The 16314-nt window shown below is 37.7% G+C and overlaps 1 protein-coding gene and 1 non-coding gene across 2 annotated transcripts in view; one reads left to right on the forward strand and one right to left on the reverse strand.

The window, feature by feature from the left end:
- Positions 1–3529: 3529 nt before the first annotated feature.
- Positions 3530–16314, reverse strand: part of LOC109623400 (1-acyl-sn-glycerol-3-phosphate acyltransferase alpha) — a 36631-nt gene continuing 23846 nt past the window's right edge. The window contains exons 2-5 of the mRNA XM_062849297.1: positions 4947–5125; positions 4723–4856; positions 4465–4646; positions 3530–4235 (exon numbers count right to left, since the gene is read on the reverse strand). Of these exons, the coding sequence (XP_062705281.1) occupies positions 3921–4235; positions 4465–4646; positions 4723–4856; positions 4947–5125 (810 nt within the window). The 3' untranslated portion in view covers positions 3530–3920. The remainder of the gene's footprint in view (positions 4236–4464; positions 4647–4722; positions 4857–4946; positions 5126–16314) is intronic.
- Trnad-auc (transfer RNA aspartic acid (anticodon AUC)) lies at positions 9030–9101 on the forward strand. Its single transcript has one exon. It is a non-coding gene; the product is annotated as a tRNA-Asp (tRNA).

The raw sequence follows: 16314 nt of genomic DNA on the forward strand, positions 1-16314 counted from the left end.
TAAAGAAACCTACAGTGGATTGTTCCCACATTTTTCCCATATAGAAAATCCACCAGGAATTCTTTTTGAGAAAATTTCACGGACTTTGGTTGAAAACATCTTCCATGGATTCAATTAGAAGTGATTTCAGTAATTCTTTGAGAAAATTAAAGGTTCCTCCAGAAATTTCTACAAGAATTTACTTACAAAACTTTCCACAGACTTCTTCAATGTTTTTTACAAAGATTCTGGATATGCTTTCAAAAAATCCCAGTGAGATTCCTCCATAAATTAGTCCAAGGAAAATTTGGAAAATTTGAATTTCTTTCCTCATTAATTAATAGATTCCTTCAGATAATACTTCTGGAATTCCATCTTAAAATCTACCAGGAATTGCTTTGGAAATTATTCTAGGAATTCGTTCAAAAAATTCCAACAAAGTTTCTTCAGGCATTCCTTCAATTTTTTTTAGAAATTACTCAAAAGATAAGCTCTAAGAATAACTTCTATTATACCACCACAATTTTTGAAAGAAAATTATTGAAAAATGTTTCCTGAGATTTTCTACGGGAATTCCTCAAGTAACATCCTTAGATTGTCTTCTAGAGATCTTTGCAGATACTTACCTTTGTGTTTCTCTAGAATTTTTCCGAAATTCGGTCACAGGTTCCTATACCAATACTTTCAGAAAATCTTCCAAGAATTTTGCTATTGGATTTCTGTAGGAATTTACCTAGAAATTCCTCAACATTTTTTTTTCTGGAATTCAGACCAAGGGTTTCCCGAAGAAGTATTTCTCCAGAAAGTCTTTAATGAAACCCTCCTGAGTTTTGTTCAAGAATTTCACTGAGAATGCTTCAGATATTTTTGGAGAGGTTCATTAAAAAGTAGATCATAAGATTTCTACAGGGATTCTAAAGAAGAATTCATCAGAAATTTCTGCTGGAATTCATTGTGAAGTTCCTTTTACCTCCAGAGACTTCTTCAGAATTTTGGGGATATAATCAGGAACTTTTGGCATCGCATTTTTTAGTAGTTCTTCCATGGAGTTTCCAGAAACTAAAAAATGATAAAACAAGTGTGAAAATTTTATAGAAGATGAACTTAGGCAAGTAGGCCATGTATTGAACGAATACATCGAATGCGTGAAACTTCTGCCGTACGACCTGTGCTTTTAAACAGATCGGCTTGGTTGGTAGTTCATACGACCTTACCAAGACTGGCAAAGTTTCAGGCACCCGATTGCCTAGGGTAGGTAATCAAAATTTGAACCAAATTGCGGCTTTCTGAAGCAGTGCAAATTTTAAGTGATTTTTTCTCCCACATGGAAATAATTTACTACGGCAAAATCATAAGTACATGAAAGCCACGGGTAGGGTAATTGTTCCCTTCGTTGTGGTAGTACCTAATGTTGCGGTAGTGGCAATTGAACACTTTTTCGACTGAAATGTTACCAAAAGGCATTTTAATTAGATGTATTATGCTTGAATTATGAGATTGCACCATTTGTGTGCTTAAGATTTGCCCAAAAACCTATTTAAAAAAAATATTTTCCTTAAATTTTTTGCTGCTGTGTTCCTATTGTTGCGGTAGTGATCCTAATGTTGCGGTATCCCATATGATTTCAATGGGATACCGCAACAATAGGAACCAAAATTAAATTTTACTTCCATAATAGGAACAGCGTGCCTAATGTTGTGGTAAGCGATTTATGATCGAAAACAGAGAGAAACGATAGTTTTTATATTTTTCCAAGCAAATTTGGATGGAAATCTACCAACTAACGTTTTACAACCCTTCATTGGATGGTACGATCATTGTTTTTAAAATGAATTTACCATAATACCACAACGATGGGCACACTTACCCTATAAGCTTTCTGTTATATGGTAAAAAGTTTGTATTTGCACCGAATTTCATTCAAATATTCGATTTTTCATCAACAATGATTTTAATCTTAATTTGAACCATCGTAATCATAATTTGAACGAATTTTAATCTAAATTTGAACTATTGGCGGCAGCAGCTCGAGCAACTCATCAAACAGCCAATTCCATGCTAAACAATTAAAAATCACATGAATCTGCTAATTCTCATTCCTATTTTTCATTAGGCAGTGGAATCTCAAATTCTTTGGGAATTTTGAAACTAAATTTGGAATTTTTCATCCCCCAAGAGTAAACAAAGCAACCACTAGCGCAATCTACAGGCCAACTCTAGAAGCTCACCCCCGTTTACTAGTTCAAATTTAGATTACAAATGGTTCAACTTGAGATAACATTCTCCATGTAAGAATCACTAAAATTTGATAATTTTATGACAAATAATGTGGAATATTATTCGGTTGGTCGATTCTAAGATAAATAAGCTTTCATTTGACGTATTCACTTATTGTGTGTGATGCAATGCATGAGCTGTATGGGTGCAACGAAAATGGGCTTTCTCTGGGGGGAAATAGGTAAAATCACAGTGATTTTTCAATTGCTTATTTTCGATGGCAAAAATGCCTTTTTCAATACTTTTAAAGCTTATGTTATCAGATTATATTACGGAAAACTGTTTAACATCTTTTTCGGGACAATATTTGCCCAAAAAGTACGTCATTTCAATGAATTTCAAAATAGTTTAAATTAAGATTACATTTTGACTAGTTCAAATTTTAATTTCTTACCTTATGTATTGTTCTGTTTTCATCGCAAATTCTATCGATCGATAGCTTTTGCGGATTCCTCCTGGGATGCTTTAGAAGTTCTTGAAAATTCTCTGAAAGAATTTCTGGACAAAAATTCCTGAAGCATCTTCTTCACACCCGCAATCACCCTAGAACCACTGAAGAAATAAAAAAATTGAAAGAATCTTTGATATAATACCTGGAAGAACTGAAACACCATTTGCAGTTATTCGTGGAAAAAAATCTATAAAAAATCATTAATAAATGCTAAGGAATAGATTCAGGAGTATTTTTTGCAGAAATTGGCCAGAGAATCTTTTGAAAAAAAAATTCTGAAATAATTCCTGAAAGAATGTCTGAATAAATCCTAAGCAATACCAAAAGAAATTATTAGATTATTTGATCACGATGATTAGATTATGATCACGATTATTTTCTTTTCAGATTAATCGCTGTAGTTTTTTTTTGCTAAGAATTTGGAAATAGCCAAGACTTCTCTTATGTGTATTGTGAATGCTAGAATTGGTCAGAGCAATATCTAATGCGTGACTTAATGATAGATCATCAAAAAAACTTCTAAAAAGATCAGTGGACCAAATGATTCAGCGGATTCCTTTAAAACCGCTTGGAAAATTCTCTGCTGAGTAGCGACGGCCTTCATAGCATAGCATAGCATGAACACTTGCACAAATCGTAGATGGAATTACAAAGATGAGTATATCCATCGCCATTGCAGATGTCGCTACTATTTACAATAGCATAGACCCACTCCAAACCCATGGTTTAAGACTTCATCAAGAGTCCAGAACTGAAACATCTTCAAAAAGAACAGTAGGGACGGTCTCCATATACAAAAAAAACTCAGAAAAACACACAGAATTCAAAAACAAACCATATTTATTAAACAATCAACTGTGTAGAAACATGATCCCTTGTCTCTAGGTTGCTAAAGAATCTAAATGACCTTTTGAAGTTAAGACTAGACTGACGATATCTTATATGTCAACGGTATTGTTACTAGTAATAGTATTGAATTAGCTGTTTACTAAATGAGCATCATTAAAGCAACGTTTTCACTTCTCACCCTCGTAGCAATTGACTCTGTGACGTATATTCCTAACCACGTGTCACAAAACTCAGGTACTGATGAATCCAAGTGTGATGTTGTCGTTATGCTCAGTACGAACCGAATTCCTAATAATACCTACGCCGGTTGTCCGTAACACAACCGAGTCCTAGAGTAGTTGTTCCCTTGTATTTTTGCTCTTTTTTACAGATGGCAGTACTGTTTTGCTTCCGCACTGAGTGCGTTGAATTCCGCTTGCATCGTGGTTTGACATTTCTCCACCAGGGAGTTGATGTCGTCCTTGGTCATACCCTTGGTCGAGATTTCCGGCAGAATTTTAATGATCACCCTTCCGCGGCCAAATCGCTTCTTTTTGTGATCCAAGAAGCTATATTTGGACACGATGATGGGCTGGATTATTGACTGCGAATCGATGGCTACGTGGAACGAACCTTTTTTGAACGGCAGCAACGTGTCCTTGTCGTGGCGGGTGCCCTCCGGGAATATGGCCAATTTGAGCTAAAAATGGGATGATGAATTATTAAAATTGAAAATTGATTCCTTTGCACTGTGGTCCAAATTGAAACTTCTTGTAAAAGCTTATGACCTTATGAATGTCAGTATATTTTTTTAGTTATTTAGTTATGGAGGCTTAAATAAGTGTTAACACCAAGGTTTGTTCTCTGTAAACAATATAAAACTTAAAAAGTTGCGTTTTTTGACCACAGTGCACCATTAATCTACATACGTTATCCCGCTGAATGGCGACCGCCTCCCGCTTCATGACATCCTTCGCCGAGGTGATGTTCTTCCGATCGATAAAAACAACCCCCACCAAGTAGGAGGCAATGCCGAAAGGAAGTGCGTAAAACAGTTCCTTCTTCACCACGGGAACAATGTTTCGGAACTCACGCAGCAGTCGCGACAACACTGAAACAAAGAAAAAGTTATGATTCGGCAATTAGAAGGCAATTTCCAGAAGAAAAAAACTAAACTTCCAACTTACTAACGATGTCGATGGCACTTTGATGATTGATGAGGGCTACTCCGCCATTTTTGACGTTGATGTGTTCCTTCCCTCGGATTTCGTACTCCACGCCGAACCACCGGATAACTTCGCAAGCAACGATTCCCGGAATACTGAAATGGCATGGAAACAATTAGGAACTCTGGAATCTAAATCATTGGCACCTGTTGCTTCTACCGAGGCGGCGCGCCGCGGACACTTACAGAGCATTTAAAGGCCATCGGGGTTTGAATAAGTACAGTGGAATCGGCACAACCATCACCATGAAGGACATCCACAGGATGGCGGTAAGTTTGGCATAGTATTTGAAGGTTGGCCACACCAAGCTGAGGAGGATGGATACCACGGTGATTTGAAGGCATATGCTGCCCAGGAAGACGTCCTGTGGAAGAAGAGAGAAATTGATCTACATTAATTCAATTCGAATCACACAATAAAACATCAAAACCCGTATGATATTTAGAATGGGATTCAAAAATAACTGGACTAAGAATAAGTGAATATAGATTTCAGCTTTTGAAATGACTCCTTAATTCTCGTAAATAAATACTAGATTTCTGTATTCAATGAAAGTTTACCTTGAACAATTTTCGTGAAAATCCATCGCCCAGTTCACAGATGATGGTAGTCTGGTGGAAATGTTTCACGAAACACTGCGTTGTGCAATATCTTCAACAGGCGGCGCTAGTGTGAAACGTCAAATGCAAAGAAAAACTATGCGCGCGCCTCTGGTTGTGAAAGCTACACCTATGAAGATTTAAAATGAACGTTAAAAGCGTGGTCGAAGGAAATTTCGCAAGTGTTACTCTGTTTGTCTGTGGTTTAGGTGAGCACAGTCTTCTACCAACAAAATCAGTGAGTTATGCTTATTTAAAAACGCTGGTCAGGATGCAACAAAGCAAGCAATGCATACTTCGTATACGCTAAAGTAACTAGAACTCAGTACACTAGAGCCAAAAATGAGACAAACAGCGCTTCAAATCTTTCAATAGGATGAACATTGGGATAACCTCATCAGCAAAATTGTCGAGAAGTCCTTAACTCTCAAGTGGAAAATGTGATATGTAATTGAACCGCGGCGTTTACAGGATTTTATACATGTCTTACAGGTTGTCTGTTTATTATGGATGGCCACGGAGTACATTCAGGGAATATTTCTAGCGATATAAAAAGTATTTCTCTTGTAGGTCTTCTAGGGTGCTCACAAGAAGTTCTTCCAGAGATCTCTCCGAAAGTTTTCTCGACGATTCCTACGTAAATTTTTACTGACGATCCTCCAGTCAAATATTCAAATATTTCTTAAAAAGTTCTTAAAGAGATTTCCCCTAGAGTTCCTCTAGAAATTGTGGTTGGAGAATTCTTCAGCAACTTCTCCGAGGATTTCTTAAGAAAAGCTTCCGATGATTCCTGCAAAATATTACTCTACAGATTCCTACGGTAATTCCTCCAAGGAATTCCTCTAGAGATTTTTTTTAGCAATTTTCAAAATTCTACAAAAAAAATCCATAAGAAATCCCTCCACGTATTCTTCCGGGTAATCCTCTGAGGAATTCTTCAACAATTCCTCCATGATTTTTTCCATGACCTCCTCTTTGAATTCTTCAAAGAACTTTGCTACAAGGATTTGTTGAAAGATTATTTCATATACATGTTGGGATCCCAAGTAAACCACTCCTATGAATCATTATCTCTGATCATAGAACACGAAAACACATTCCAATTCACCAATTATATTTCACCGACCAGATCACGTCGCCTTTGATCTGTCGGAGCTCTCAACTTAAACTACTAATATAAATTCAATTGTACAGTATACAGATCATTCGTGATAGGGATTTCCCGCAAGGTTTAACTTGAGTTTAAAATTCAACATACATTTCCTACCTTGAGAATTTCTTCAGAGAATCCAAAAGGGAGATTCTTTAAGACATCAGCAAATTATTTCAGCCTATGCATCACAAATTCCTTAAAGGATTCTCCATCAGGGAAAATCGATCAGAAATTCTGAAGGATCTCAGTAATTAATTAAGTTCTAGTTTTAAAGTTAAACTTTTCAATCCAATTCCAATTTCTCCGAAATTTCTTAGAATGTGGTCACTCAGTCTCTGTTGTGAATATCACTACAATTAACTATAGCTTTTTTCCGCATAGATAATCTGTGTATGCATATCTGCCGATCCAAATAGTTATGTACTACCAAATGAAGTGTAGTTGTTGTGTTAGAGTTAATAAAATATTTAGTTCAACAGCGGAATGAAGTGTTTTGATATCCCTTTGGATTTCCTGAACGCTCTGTGCTCGAAAACAAATTACTTGAAGTATTTATCGAAAGGTTTCTGTACAAACTTTATCGACAATTACTAAAATGACAGTATTGAAATGCTTTTTTCTATCCTTTTAAAAATTCATTCATAAATTCCTCCATGGGAATATTCCTGCTAGAATTTGCGGTGGATATTCCTACCGAAACATTCACCACTTAAGAGCCATAATACTACTGAACAACTTTGCAGAAGGAATATCATTAAAAAATAATGAAATAAAACATGCCAAAAAAACGCTTTAAACATTTAAATAAACGCTGGTGCAACTAGTGCTTAGTTCCACACTTTTCACTATTTGAAAGTCATCAACTATCTGTTCAACTTAGTTAATAACACGAAGATATACCGTGAGGTCGCCATTCACCGCTCATTCTGGGTCAATCATACAAAAATGATCAAATGTTAGTAAAGTATCGTAACAAAAGTCAATGTAACATACTGCCACATTAAAAAACTTTCATTTCACCAAGTTTTTATATGGGTGTACCTGAAATCACGTTCTCAAAAAATATTTTTCAAACTGCGCTGCAGCACAACATGGGAACTGTTCAGGGCAAACAGCGGAAGAAATATCCAACAGGTAAAACCCGTTAAAGATTCTATTTTGACAAAACAGGATGATCTGAACGTCTTGAATCATCAATACTTTGGTAAATAAAAGTTATTTTGTTTTTATAAATGAATAATTTCTGTGATTCCATGAAAAAATAATCCAGTGAGCGGTGAATGGAGCCATTATGAGCGGTGAAGGGATGCATGAGCGGTAATAGGAGCCAAGAGACAACAAATTTGAATTTTTATTTTTTCGGTTGTAAACATGTTTTACAATCGTTTTATATTTTTTTCTATAATAACAACATAATTGTTGAGTTGCTAACGTAAAATAAAGTACAATATTCGCAAACGTTGATTTTTAATGACATATACTTTACGAAAATGCCGCTTAATGAGCGGTAAATGGCGACCTCACGGTAATAGCTATCAACTGTATTACGAAGAGTTTCGTGTGACATCCATTCGCGTAGGTACAGCGGTGTGGGTTCCAGCTCCGAAGTAGTGAACGCTGGCTCTAGTGCACAACAAGCGCCCACGACATTGAAACTGAGGGACTGAATGGGCTGTAGTAACGTGCATGGTGACGTCATTACTGGGTATGGTATTTCCCTCTCCGGTATGTTGGATCAGCGAGTCTATTTATAGAGGAGCTACCAATATGAAGAACCATTTCAGTATACATCCCTCCTCACTTCAAGTGCTGCGATGGCCTCACTGGTAAAAACGACGAGCTCCTGTTCTAGGTTCTAGCCGTCATAGGTTCGAATCCCTATGTGGAGAAGTTTTTTGGTGCCAGTAACTTTTTACTAAAAATAAAATGTCACTCTGAAAATTGACTACCCAAAAATGAATTAATTTTTACACTACTTAAATTTTACCCAATATATTTATAACTGCTTCATAACAACATGTGATATAATTTGATTTTCCTCTATTGATTTTTTATATCTCATTTTGTTATAAGCTTGTTATTATTGTATCAAGACCTGTTATAATTATGTTATGGCCAGAACAATTTTAGTTATAATTTTCGTTATTTTAACACCTAACCGGCGAATTTTATAACTCATTCTGTTATGAAAAATCTTTGAAATAAATTACTTATTCGATTATAATTTTGTTATGCCTTTCTGATCGGGTCTCCGCGAATCTATGGAATCTATAGTGTATATAATGCGAACAACGCGTTTGATCGCCTTCCAGGTAGTAATTGTTCTTTCTCTACACAGTCGTTGGGGATGCGATGACTGTACGATAAGGCAAAGAGTTTCAAACAATAAATAAATCGCTTTCGCTCGTCGTACATATGTGCAACAGAGATGGATATATTTGAGGTTTAGGGGAAGATGATCTTGATCGATGAGATTTGAATTACCTTATGACAACTAAATTGCCGTGTCATTAATTGGCTCGGTAGCTTAATTGGTAAAGCACTTGTCAATCGAATAAGGGTCGTGAGTTCAAATCTCACCTGAGCTGTGGATTTTTTCCCAATTTAATCAATAATTTACCCATCTGTACATATGTTGAGTAATTTGAAAATCATGATAGACTTATCGGGTTGTCTCCATGGATTTCTATAAAATTCCTTCAGTAGTTCCTCCTGTTCTTTCTGGGATTCACCATGGATTATCTTCTGAAATAACACCAAGAATTCCTTCTGGGATTCCTCCGGAATCCTTTTGGATTTGCAGATCCTTCTGGAATTCCTCCGGAAGTCCATTCTGGAATTCTCCCACATGTTTCTGGAATGGAAACCTTTTAAGACTTAATTACGAAATTCCTCCAGTATGTAGTTATTTGTGTAACATTCTTTATTGAATTTTTCAAGGATTTCTTTAAGAGATTTTTACAGGAGTTCCTTTAGAAATTCCTCAAACACATTTTTATCCTTCAGCGTTGTAAGGATTTTTCCTGAAATTTCTCCTAAGTACACATAGGAATTCCTTCTGGAAATCCCAGTTAAAAGATCAGAAGACATACTGAATAAACCTATCACAACATCTCGTACGAAATTCCGGAAGGACTCCTAAAACTCCTGCAGAAATCCTAGAAGAAATCCCTTCAAGTTTTTGGAGGAATCCAGAATTTTTTAGAGAAATCTCACTATCACGGAAGGAATTTCAGCGGAAAGTCAGAATCGTTTACAATATTGCCACGAAACATCAAACACATAGAAAACTTTTCCTTAGAAACCTCCGCGTGCAGTACCTACCCGATTGCTTCAACCAGCCTACTAATGCCGCAAAAGTTACTGATTCACAGTAAAATTACAGCCCAACACCTCTGGTTCTTGCATTTAGCAACGTGACTGCATTTTTCTGAAGGCATTTCTAGAAAAAATCCTGGAGAAATTCCTGGGAAATATCGTGCAAATCTTGAAGGAATTTCTGAAGAATACCTAGAGAAAATCCAAGAGGAATTGCTGGAGAAATTCCTGGGGAGATTCCTGGGGAGATTCCTGGGGAGATTCCTGGAGAAGTCTCGAGGAACTTTTAAACAAACTTCTGAGTAAACTCTCGGAGGAATTTCGAGGAAATTTCCAGTAAGAATTCATGAGGAAATTTGTAAAGTCATTCCTAGAAAAATTTATGAATAAATTCCTGGAAAGAATTCTGGAAGAGTTCTTGTGATAATTCCTGGGGATGTTTTAGGAGGAATTCCTGGGGAAATTGTGAATAAATTCCTACGGACATTTTTAATGGAAATTCCCGATTCTTATAAGAATTTCTGGGAAAATTCATGCAGATTTTCTTGGGGAAACTTCTTAAATGATTCCTGAAAAAAAATATGAACAAATTCTTGAAGATAAAGGGGGCGGGGGGGGGGGGTGGTGGTGGTAATGCTTCAATTAATTTCTGGGTAAATTTCCTAGAGGGAATTCATTGGGAAATTTATGAAGAAAGTCTGGTTCATGTCGAATTCCTGGAGACATTCCTGGAGTAATCATGGGCAAATTAATGGATTTTTTTTTTTCAGAAATTCGTGGAGAAATTTCTGGGAAAATATCTGAAAGAATTCCTTCTGAAAATCATGGAAATTCTAGAGAAAATCCTTCAGATTTTTCTGTGAGCATTTTTGGAGGAATTCCTCTGTTTTTTTTTATTTTTTGAAAATTCTTGGGGGAATTTCAGACGAACTTTAGAAAGAATTTCTGGAAATATTCAAGAAGAAATTCCTGGGAAATTTCTGAGATGAATTTCTAAGAAACTCCCTGAAAGAATCCCCCTCCCTGAAGGAATCTCAGAAAGAATTTCTTTTGGAATTCTTAATAGAAATCATTAGGCAATTCCTGAAAGAATCTCTAGTGAATACATGAAAAAGACATTGCTGGGAAAATTCCACACTTAATTCCGAATACTGAGTATGCTAATTTTTGGATGAAAACAGATCAGCTGAACTCAGCATAAATGAATTGTTTACCTTTTGCTCACGTTTTCGACAATTGGTGTACTGAGCCTTAGTCAAATCGATTGCCGAAACTACTGAAATAGTTCTCCTATTCTTTTTTTTAGTCAATAAAAAACCAAACAGGCTAATAAGAATTGAGTGTGTCCAGAGGAAATTTTCGTCAGAATTGCTGAAGAAATACTTGGAAGAGCTGCTGGGGAAATTTATGAAAGAATTCCAAGGTTCTTCCTGAAGGGATTCCTGGGGTGTTTCTGGAAGCATTCCAAAAGCATACCGGAAGGAATGCTCGAAAAATCTCCTGGAGCAATCTTTGATCAAACTTTCACAATAGCATTGGTGCAAGTTCTTGATAAATTTTGAAGAAATTGCTTCGTGATGAAATAATTGGAAAATTGCTCGAAGAAATCTCCGAAGAATTGTTCGAAGGATGTATCTGGAATCCTCAATATCTTTGGTTGGAGAAATTTGTGAAGGAATAATCCTCAGGAAAATTGCAGGAGCAATTATTAGCTCACATCCTAGATCCTAAAAGAAATCTGGAGAAATTTCTAAAAAAATGTATATGTAAATTTTTGAAAATAGTTATATTTTGAGAATTTCTTGTGAACATTAATGGATAATTTGACCGGGCCCGTGGCGTAATTGGTCACACGTTTGCTTCATAAGCAGATGGTCATGGGTTCGATCTCAGCCCCGGCACTTTCGTCAGTTGTCCTTTCCCCCTGAGAGCAGCTGACACTGACCCTCTTCTGAGCCCATGGCTCAAACGGACCCGGATACATGGATATCGGCGAACGGGTACTCATAATAAACCTCCAATCGGACTGGAAAAGGGGACAACCAACATCCACACATCAACATCCTCGTGCTCATCATTCTACCATAATAGGGTAGAAAGTGAAAGCAGCGCAACGGCAACCAATTCGATATAGTAGAATTAAAATAGAATACATTTAGGTGCTGTACAAAGTGTAAGTACAGCTTCCAATTGGAATCGCTCACGCAGTGCCCTAGTGGACAAAAGAGCTGTAAATTAGGTTAAGTGATTGAAGAATAAAAAAATGGATAAACTCCGTCGGTATCTCAGAAGAAATTCCAGGAGGAAGCCTATGAAAAATTTCAGTTTGAATATGTATTTCGGAATCCATAAAAAATTGGAAGCATCGCATATGAATCTTGAGTAATACTCAATTGATAAACTTGAAGGATTACTATAAGAAATCCTGTAAGAAATGCATGGAATAATCTCGGAAGAAGTACTTGAATAAATTCCGAAAGGAATTTCCGGAGGGATGCCTGAGCGAATATCGAAAAGGTATCCCTGAGATAGTTTGAAGTGGAATCTCTGATGGAGGTCCTAGAGGAATCCTTGAGGAAGTTCATAGAAGAATCTTTGAGGAAGTTCGTTGTGGAATCCCTGGGGGAAATCATAGAAGAATCCTTGCGGAAGTTCTTGAAGGAATCCCTTAGGGAATTCCTGGATGAATGTTTGAGGAAATTCCTAGAGAAATCTTTGTGGGAATCCCCAGAGCAATCCCTTAGGAAATAATGGAGGAATCCCTGTGAGAGGCTCGAGAGGAATCTCTGAGGGAGCTCCTAGAATACTCACTGAGAGAGTTCCTGGAGGAGTTCCTTAGGAAGTTCTTATAAAACTCCCTGAGGAAGTTTCTAGAGGAACCCCTGAGGAAGTTCTTGGAGGAATCCCGAAGGGAGTTTCTAGAGTAATTTTTGAGGAAAATCAAATGGTGACTCGCATGCTGGCGTGGATCCTCGGCTTACTCTTCACTGTTTCCAAGGATGGCTGGGGACACGCGCTGATCCGTTTTCCGGTCGGCTACTCGTCCAGGTCCTTACCGATGTTGTAGCTGATCGGTCTCCGGCCTTTTTCGACTTACGGGCTTCACGAGCGTAGTAAGGTGTTTCACGGGGTTTTAAACTCAAAACGATGGGGTTCTGATGTCCTCTTCGACATCTTTCCACATATTCAAACTCCTCTATAACTTCTCTCTTTTCATGCTATCTTTTGTTTCACCAACTTTTTCAACTCCAAACGTTCTAAGCTTTTGAACTATCTTGATCGACGGATTTCACTTTGATCGCTTCGAGGTACCTCGGTTATCACCCCTAATACCTTTTTGTCTTTCTCGTACACTAAGTGTACTGGAAAGTAGGGATGTAGTACCGGTAGTACCGGTACCGAAAATACCGGTATTACCGACCATTTTTTGGTACCGAAATACCGGTACTGACTGATCCTTAATACCGGTACTTTCGGTACCGTGAAATCTTTCCCGAAGTGCTGGAATCCGGTCATTAGTATAGCCAATATGCAATGGAAATAAAAGAAAACATTTAAAACCAATTACTTTGACAAACAAACATTTCATGTATGCAACCTTTTTGCAAATCCAGGATATCTTAGTAATGATTGGTTCAATGAACGTTGAATTTTGGAAATGGATTAACTAGCTTAGAATAAAACTTGTTAGATTAGGGATGAGATTCTTGTTATATCTTTGGTTTTTAGAATCCGTTGGTAGCATCATCAAGGAAAAATCAGTTTAAACTTCTTTTGCCCTCACCTTGCAGCTATCTATCTGATTAGGGTACTTGTTAGGGTACATGTAAAGTTGTTCTTGTTTCATTTTAGACTGACCAAGATACTGCCTGTGAAACTGCGCAGAAGCTTATGCTAAGCTCCAGAAACAGTTTCATACAGCTCATTTCTTTCTATCTTTTTTGTCTATCTATATGTTTTGTTCAATTTAGTAATTTCTGGTTAGCTTATATGACATCCCTGTAAACCGGAATACAACTGGAAGTTGTAGATTTCTTGTGCAACAGGTTTATTTTTATTTTAGTAAAAAAAATCCCAGTACCGGCATTTTACCGGTACTACCGGTACTGTAAGCTCCAGTACCGAAATACCGGTACTCACCAAAAGTGATCGGTACTGCGACCCCTACTGGAAAGGCTATATGTTCACTCCAAAAATGACTTTTTGATAGAAGGCCCGGAGGATCTAGTCACATATACCAATCAACTCAGCTCGACGAATTAAAGTGATGTCTGTGTGTGTGTATGTGTGTATGTGTGTGTGTATGTGTGTGTATGTGTGTGTACAAATAAACTCACATCACTTTTTGGTAGTAAACCTCAACCGATTTTAATGACCAACGGTTCATTCAACGCAGAATCTGGTCTCATTGTTTCCTATTGAAAATGGTTCGGATCGGTCCAGCCGTTCCGGAGTTATGGCCATTTAGGTGTTCCGGAGCGGTACCCCAGGCAGGAGCCAGATATGAAAACGCTACAAACCCATCCATGCGACACATCAAACTACGGCATTTTCGATAACTTGATGAATGGTACCATGAAAATTGTCTCAGACCATTTCTGAACCGGTAGTGTCCCGGAACCGGTTCCGGGTGTTCCGCCGGAAGTGGCCAAACATAAAAGTGAACTAAACCCATGCATGCGACATATCAAACCGCAGATTTTTCGATAACCTTATGAACAGTAAGCAGGAATATATTCTCAGAACATATCCGAATCGGTAGTGATTCGGAACCGGTTCCAGGTGGCAAGTGAACCAAACCCATGCATGCGTCACATCAAATCGCGGCTTTTTAGGTATCTTAGCAAAAAATAGTTTCTGACCATATTTGGGACTACTGGTAGTGTTCCGCAACCGATTACGGATGTTCCATAGAAAATGGTCAAACGTAAAGGAGAACCAACCCATGAATGCGACACATTAAATTACTTTTTAGGTAACCTGATAAACGGTTAACAAGAAAAAATCATATACCATACTTTGGAAAACCAATAGTGCACCGAAACCGGTTCCAGGTGACCCACCGGAAGTGTTCAAATGTAGAATGGAATCAAACATATGCATGCAGCATATTAAATAACGTCTTTTTCGATAACGCGAAGAACGGTCAGCAAAAAAAAGAGTTACAGGCAATATTTAAGACAACCGGTAGCCATTAGTGTGCAGAAAAAATCGCAAAGCGATCTGAGATTTTGTACAAAGTTATATCTTAGCTTGTAAGTATCGTCTTGATATTTGTTGGCCTCCAAGGTGCTAAAGCAGTCAACTGAGAAGTCTGATATATTTCAGCTCTGCTCATACGTCGAACATAACGCCGGACCCATCAATAATTTTTGAGTCAATTCAATGATGGCTTTGATACAGTGGTGTCTCGTAACCTCACTTTTTACCTGTTTATCAACCCTAAACCTTGTATTTGCGGAGAGTACAGGACCAGGATCAAATTGAAAATGGACGGAAACGACTATTCTCGCCATTTTCTACAAATAACAAACCCTTTTATATAAAGACACTTACACCGTCTTCGGCTGGGGGCCGCACAGACTGAACATTACTAACATTAGACAACGGACAACACATATAACACCCAGTGGCCCAGAGGAGAATTTTTCGTTTGACGAAAAGTTTTCCCCGACTGGAGTGGGAATCGAACCCACACTCCGAGGCTTACGAGACACCTAAACGACTGACGCCGCTAACCGCTCGGCCACGAAGCCCCTTTTGTAAAGAAAATTCAAGAATTTACATGCGCAGAACAGATTTGAGGTTAGGGAAACGCCACTGCTTTGATAAAATGCTTGCTTTTCTTATAAAGTATCAGGATTCAGAACACTGACAACATATTCAACGAGAAAGGCACTATCACCACTCGGTGGATTAATTTGGGTTTTTCTATTTCTTAATGGTCCCATTACGCCACCCCTTATGGCCGCCCAAGAATGGTAACCGTCCATCCGGCGGTGGGTTTTGGTACTTCGGTGGGGGCCATCATCTCGTAGGGTGATGGAGCCTGATCCTAACTAACCTATAGCTGTAGGGAGTTTATCTGGGAAAAGCCTACATTCCTAACGAATACTACGTGCCATGTATATACAGCTGTGTTCATAAAAATAGCAGTGAAAGCCGTTTTCCATTCAAAGTGGCCAACTTTGGCATGCTGTAACTTTGTTCTCCTATGAGCGATTGAGCTGAAAATTTGACAGCGAACTACAAATATGGTGAATATTGTTATAGCAAAATCTGAGAATTTTCGAAGCACGTGGAAAAAAGTTAAACACTATGTGAAATTGATCAAAATAATAGCGATGTTTGTTCTGATTTTTTTAATTCAGCAAACAATTTTAATTTTTTTTTTTTCTGTATTAACGAGATTTTTAGCCCTAGGCTAGTTCATCTCGGGACCCACGCTTTACTTCCCTTCCGAAGGAAGAACTCACATTTTCT

Source organism: Aedes albopictus, chromosome 2 (genome assembly GCF_035046485.1).
Source record: "Aedes albopictus strain Foshan chromosome 2, AalbF5, whole genome shotgun sequence".
Classification (NCBI taxonomy): Eukaryota; Metazoa; Arthropoda; class Insecta; order Diptera; family Culicidae; genus Aedes; species Aedes albopictus.